At 42.2% G+C, this 6,360-nt stretch overlaps 1 protein-coding gene across 1 annotated transcript in view; it reads right to left on the reverse strand.

Annotated features, from left to right (window-relative positions):
• Positions 1 to 6,360, reverse strand: part of LOC111868941 (neuroligin-4, Y-linked) — a 233,384-nt gene that overhangs the window by 3,322 nt on the left and 223,702 nt on the right. Inside the window, exons 5-7 of the mRNA XM_023860069.2 lie at positions 2,981 to 3,681; positions 1,120 to 1,271; positions 2 to 123 (exon numbers count right to left, since the gene is read on the reverse strand). Of these exons, the coding sequence (XP_023715837.1) occupies positions 2 to 123; positions 1,120 to 1,271; positions 2,981 to 3,681 (975 nt within the window). The remainder of the gene's footprint in view (position 1; positions 124 to 1,119; positions 1,272 to 2,980; positions 3,682 to 6,360) is intronic.

A 6,360-nucleotide genomic window follows, 5' to 3' on the forward strand; every position in this document is an offset into this window, starting at 1 on the left:
CCCAGTTCCAGATAAAGTTGGTTGATGGGGTCGTATGTATCCCAGAAAGGTGCTGCCTTTGATTCTGCCTCACTGTCCTTATCTGTATTTTGTTGTCGGTCTGGAACTGCGCTGTTTGGGTCACTGAAATATAAGTGGATTTTGTAGACATGAAAACAAGTCTGAGGACTGCTGCAAATTATCCATAACACAGTAACTGTCAACATTAATTATTACTGGTTATATTAAAATGGTAAATCTTATATATACATATAAGCATGAAGCCTCACTATCAGGAATTAGTAACTTTTAAGCTGTGAATATTTGTTATGTCAAGTCTAATGGAAGCAAAATTAAGTTTATTTAGTAAGGAAAATTGCTTTTCTATCTTCTTTGATGTATTCTTTTTAATTTTTTTTGTTATGCGAGTTTTGAAACGCAAAGAGAACAGCTCCTATGCCAGGAAATAAACCCAGTTCTTCAACTTGTACCCTAGTCATTACAGTAACTGACCTAGTCAAGCTCCTTATAAAGTATGTTCATACAAAATCAGTAGATATGTTTCTAGCCAGTCTCTGTACAAAATGTATCAGCATCACTGAAAGTGTTTGTATGATTGTTGAACGAAATCAGTGATTGTTTAGGTGACAGTAAGGAATTAGAAAGTAAAAAGATGGCTGATTTCCAGTGGCATAATATTTTCACTAAAGTCCATGTAAATCCACCTTCACCCTTCCCCCTCCCCCAATTTCTTCTCTTTACTCTTCTCTTATTAATCCTGTTTTATATTCGTTGGTAGGCAAAATGTCTCCAATCTCTTTTTGCTTCCCACAATCATTTCCTTAAAATTAAATTTCACGTTTTGGTTAAAAAATTATTGAGTGAGGATGGGAACAGGACGTGAAAATATCATGTATCTGTCTAACTAGCTGCCTAACTCTGAAACCAGCCACGTTCTGGGTCAGCAATGAGACCTCCAACTTATTTCCTGAGAATGTGAGAATCTGCTGTCTGGGCAAGGCTATCGCATACACTCAAGGGACAGTGAAAAACGAATATGGAGCAGTGGATACCAGATATCTATCAATCCATATGAAATAAGTCAAATTAGTCTAGAATAGAGTCCAGAGTGGTACACACCCTTTTCTGGCAAAGTTGGAGAGGTAGTGTACGAGCAGGCGGGAGACAGAGCCATCCTGACGAGTGTAGTTGTGCGGGAAGAAGGGTTGCCCGCCGACAAGTGGCAGGCCCAGTACATAAGGCACATCCTCTCCCCTCACACTTCCCAATCGCTGCAAATACAAACACAAAGTACTGAAGGCTGGAATACAAATATCTTGTAAATGTGTGTTTTGTGATTTTTCATGCTGCACTGAACATAAGGCTGGCTTGTAGAGGTATAATAATATTATTTTCAGATACAGAGACTGTACTGCAAAGATCAGCACACTAATAATTTAAACTGAGAGATCAAAAATGAATTTCTTTCACTTCATTAAATATCCCATATGGAAGCCACAGAAAAGAGATAGCCTAGACCGAACCTCTTCACAGTCCCTCCAGTCATCAAGTCATTGTGTACACATGAACGCTGGCAGTGTCAGCCACACAGTCTTTCATTAGGTAACAGCATTTAGGGCTGACTGGCACCGCCCAGAGAGACACGGAGAGATATACAATAGCAGACTTCTTTCCATTGAATCGCTCTGAAATGTAAAGTTTCAGAATGCTAATTTTGTCTACAGTGGGCCAGTGCAATGTCTTCATGCTTTCCTGAATGTCAGAGCACCATCATGGAATTTATTTTAAAGATGCTGGTGTGAAGTGAAAGGTTCTTTGTGTTTCATTTCTGGCCCCTGAGAAGTAAGTGCTAGCCTTTTTAATTGTATGCATTTCAGGGGCCATTTTTATTCAGTTGTGTATGATTAAACATATAAAGATACTGTTAAGTAATGAGAACAATTTCATATCATGATTTACATTCATTTAATTTTACCTGAAACTCTGTGCTGAAGCACCCTGGCATTTTTACTTTCGGGTCTACTACCCTGTGGCTAATAGTAATGCCTGCCATTTATCGTGTTCCTAAGCCCATTGCATCCACCACATCATCTCCAAAATACAGAGCTGAACGCCATGGACAAGTGTTAACACATGCTTCATTGTTTGGGGTGTAACAGGCAACCTTTCCTGACTTGAGGTTTGTCGTGGACTTCCTCAGTCCTTCCAGACAAATTGTGAGATACAACTCTAACTAACTAATTAAATTTGTGCATAAAACCCTTCTTTAGGAGCTAACAGTTGCTCAGCTAGTCAACAAATTCCTCACCTTTCATGAAACCTGAATGTTCTCTAACATGCACACAAGAGCCCAGCACTGGTCCATATACTGAATCACATTAATCCAGCCCACATCCTCTCAGACTACATCATTAAGATCCATTTTAATATTATCCTCACACGTACACTTAAGTCACCCAAATGGTCTGTCTCTTCACATATTCAAACTACAATTTTGTATCCATTTCTCATCATTGTCATGATTGCCCTGTGTCCTGTCTTTCCTGTTCTTTCCCATTTGAGCAGGAGAGTAAATTATATAATTCCTTTTTTATGAAATTTCCTGCAGCCTCATGTTATTTCTACTCTCCTGCATCGAAATATTCCCCTCAACTCCCTATCCTCAAACATCCTCAATCTGTTTTCCCCTTAATGTGAGCGATCAAGTTTCACACCCATACAAAACAAGTGAAGTTACAATTTAGCATACTACATCTAGAACATGAATGGCAGAATGAGTTCCCCATATATAACCTGCTCTTAATTTCTTTGTGAATCCACTTTTGATTTGTTACTCTCTTTCCCAGTTACTTGAACTTTGGCACATTTTTAAAGGCTTCACAAAATATGAGCCCACTCTTCAGCATTATACAGCACAAGCAGTTCAAGAACCATCATTAGAAAATATTTCAGCAGTTTACATTGTCATATGATAAGTCACCTGGGGAAAGTCTCTCTCGCCCGACTGGTGATGGAAATGCAGGAAATATGTGCGCCCCCCACGCAGGGTGTGCAGATAGCCAACTTTTATTAGTGGCGCCACTGTGTGGCCATCACTAAGCACCTCTAGCGTCGCATCACGCACATTGAGCGGGTTTTGCACAGGGCGCTCCCAGTCTGTGTACTCATTCTTCAGCGTTGAGAAGATCTCATTCAGATGATAGATATAAGCATTCCGGACATATGTGCGCAATATCCGGTCCCTGCGACTCTCATTGAACCCGAACTCAAGGTCTTGTGCACTGAGATCCAAATAAGATTCTGTTGTTGTCAGGCCGAACAGAAGGTCTCTGTCAGGGAAATCGGCCATTTCAAAGCCCACTCCTGCAGTCCCTTGCTGTTGCAGACCCACCCCTAACAGTAAACTGGTATCGGCAAACCCTCTTCCTGCACTCTCACTAGTAAGCACTGTGCCATCCACAAAGGGGGCGAAACCTGGCAGGAAGCGCGGGGGGTCCACCCGAATTGATAGCAGGTCGGAGAGAGGCTTCGCTCGCAGGCATGGAGCAAGGTCATCTTCCACCAGGTCACCATGGCACCCAGTCTGTTCTGCTACCTTTCTCTTGACCGCCAGAGGCTCTCGTTGCAGGGCCCAGGGACTGAGGCCAGACCCACTCAGCATCACCACGCGGTGCAGCAGTTCTGAAACATTGCACCCATCACTGAAAGGGTTATTGACCCATTCAGTGGACACTTACTTATTCTAATGTGAGAAAATATGTATTAGCTTTCAGAGTATTGGCAGAGCAGATCATTTATCATAGTCAATGCACTGCAGGCACGGAAACTCGTGAACTGAGGTTCAATTCTTTGTAGGAGCAGATATTTTCTCTTCTCCATACTGTCCAGATTAATTTGGGGCCCATAAAACTCTCTATTCAATGCATACCAGGGTCTTTTTTCTGAAAAGTAAAGCAGCCAGGGTGGTATTAAACAGACCACCCACCTCCTTGTTGTACTGTGATGAAGAATGCATGGAGCCATACCTTCATTCCCCATGTGTCTGCATATTGTGGTGCCTAATTAAACAGAGGGACAGTTTCACCTCATGCTGTCATCTACAACCATATACCCACTTATTTATGGAGTCTTTAAGGATTCTGACAGTGGCTTAGGCTGTACAGTGTCAGATACTAGGATGATCAGCAGGTAATTAACTAGGAAGGATTTTAGGTTAAACAGTGATGGCCTAATTTGAGGTACTACCCAAGCACTTAGCTGGAACTGCTGAGTAACACCAGGAAACACCTCAGTCAGTATAGGCAGGGTCCATGCCAAGGTTTGAACCAGGCATTGGTTGAATAAAACCATTACTGCTTGATTCATCTTGTTTGTTACAAGCATGGAAATCTGTGAAAATTCGGGAATATACTGTGTATAATTACAGTTTTCAAGTGTGTACATGGTGCAGTACATTACAAAAAAGAAATTAAAATATCCAGAAAGAAAAGTCTTAATTAAGTGAAGAGCTACGCGCTAATATATGTACGTTTTGAGGTTCTCATGGCAGTGATTGCTAGGATTGTGGTCTTCTTGGTTGTCACACTATATGGTTTTGTAAGCGGATGGCGTTTCGAAGCAAAACGCCGCCTCCATCTTCAGGGTTGAAGTGGATAGAATCAGGAATAGGCCTAGTTATATAGACAACTTACAAGAAAGGTGGACCCAAGAAGGGGGTGTAAAGAGAGGGCCAAAAGCAGCCCTCATGTGCAGAACATTGCTTTATCTCACCATACAATTCAACTGTTCCTCCTGCACTAACACTGGACCCCTCCTCTCCCCTCAGTATATCAGTTCCCATGTATGGTGCCGCATAAAAGGGCTACGTTTTGTCGTCTCTTCCCAGTGGTCCATATTGAGCTCCCTTTTATCGCCCTCCTTGCGTCTCACTCAATATGTACCTCTAAAATACCGGCATCCGTCTACAAGACTATACGGTGTCACAATCTAGGTGCTCGCAGCCGTAGCTACACGGTAATTAGAATAGTCAAAAATAAGCTTCTGCCATAAAATGAAAACGAAAATATTGATTTCAACTTTTGTTTTGGGTTTGGGCGCCATAAATCATCCCGGCTTGTAAACTACTTGTGCCATTCTTCCATTAAAAATCTGCACTCACGTCTAATATGAAAGATATGACATCTAGCGGTTTCTTCGCATACTAAAACAGTTGCAGTTTCATCTGAGGTTCTTGTTGTAATAAACAGTGATAAAGATTCCGGGGATAATATTACGTTAAGATGACGTCATATGACAGCAACGTGGCGCAAAGTGTTTAATAAATGACACCGATTCTGACTGCGGTATAGACGACGCTGAAAATGATACACAAAGGTTCCGACGTGACTGGAGAATGTGCAAAACAAACATAAACTTCCACCCCTTTTGCCAGATGAGACACAGTAAGACAGGATGTCTGCAGCATGCATTTATACTGCAGAAACTGAAGAAAAAAAAATTTTTTGGAATGAGTGTAACAATTTTTACAGATTTTAAAACCTGTAAATTACAATATCTGATTCTATATTCTTTCTAGATAAAAGCAGAGTTTATTTTGTTCGTTTATCACAAAAATTGTAGAAATCACAGCATTTTCAGTAACATGCTTACAATTTGTAATACTCTACAATGGCGGGCATTTAAATTAACTGCGGCCTGCTGCCATTACCGGAATTTAAATGGCCCGTCTCTGAAAGGGCGGAAAGAGACAACCACAAGACGAAAGAAGTATGCGAAGTTACACGATATTGAACAGTGAAGGTCGCATTTCATAACTGCGTAGGGACTGCTCCAAATTGGAGTACAGAACCGTTCTGTTACTGCCTGATTGGTCCCACAACCAATCAACGATTTAGTTTATTTCTACTTGTAGGAGTAGGGTGAAAATGAGTCCCTTGGTACCGTGCTTTCAAATGGGACCCTGACATGCTGGTGCCTGGTAAGAAGAAACTGAAATGCTGTGGAAGGACGCCCTGCCCTACAGTCAGTTTGTCCCCAGAAATCCCACTTAGACTGCTGAACTGAATTCGGACCTGCGCTGTCAGAAGCCGGCAGCTAACAGCTTACAGTTATGGCAAGCCGCGCTATAGCTGAAGCGGTTAGACGCTGACTTTCCACTGCGGCGGCCCGGGTTTGATCCCGGGTCTGGTCAAGTTGGATTTGTGGTGGACAAAGTGGCGCTGGGGCGGGTTTTCCCCGAGTACTTCGGATTCCCCTGCCAATCTTCATTCCACCAAATTCTCCATCATCATAATCACCCGGGGCAGGCTACAATAGGCCAATCAGCGACCGCCGTGCCGAGTGGACCCAGTTGGATTCCCC

This window comes from Cryptotermes secundus, unplaced genomic scaffold (assembly GCF_002891405.2).
Source record: "Cryptotermes secundus unplaced genomic scaffold, Csec_1.0 scaffold976, whole genome shotgun sequence".
NCBI lineage: Eukaryota > Metazoa > Arthropoda > Insecta > Blattodea > Kalotermitidae > Cryptotermes > Cryptotermes secundus.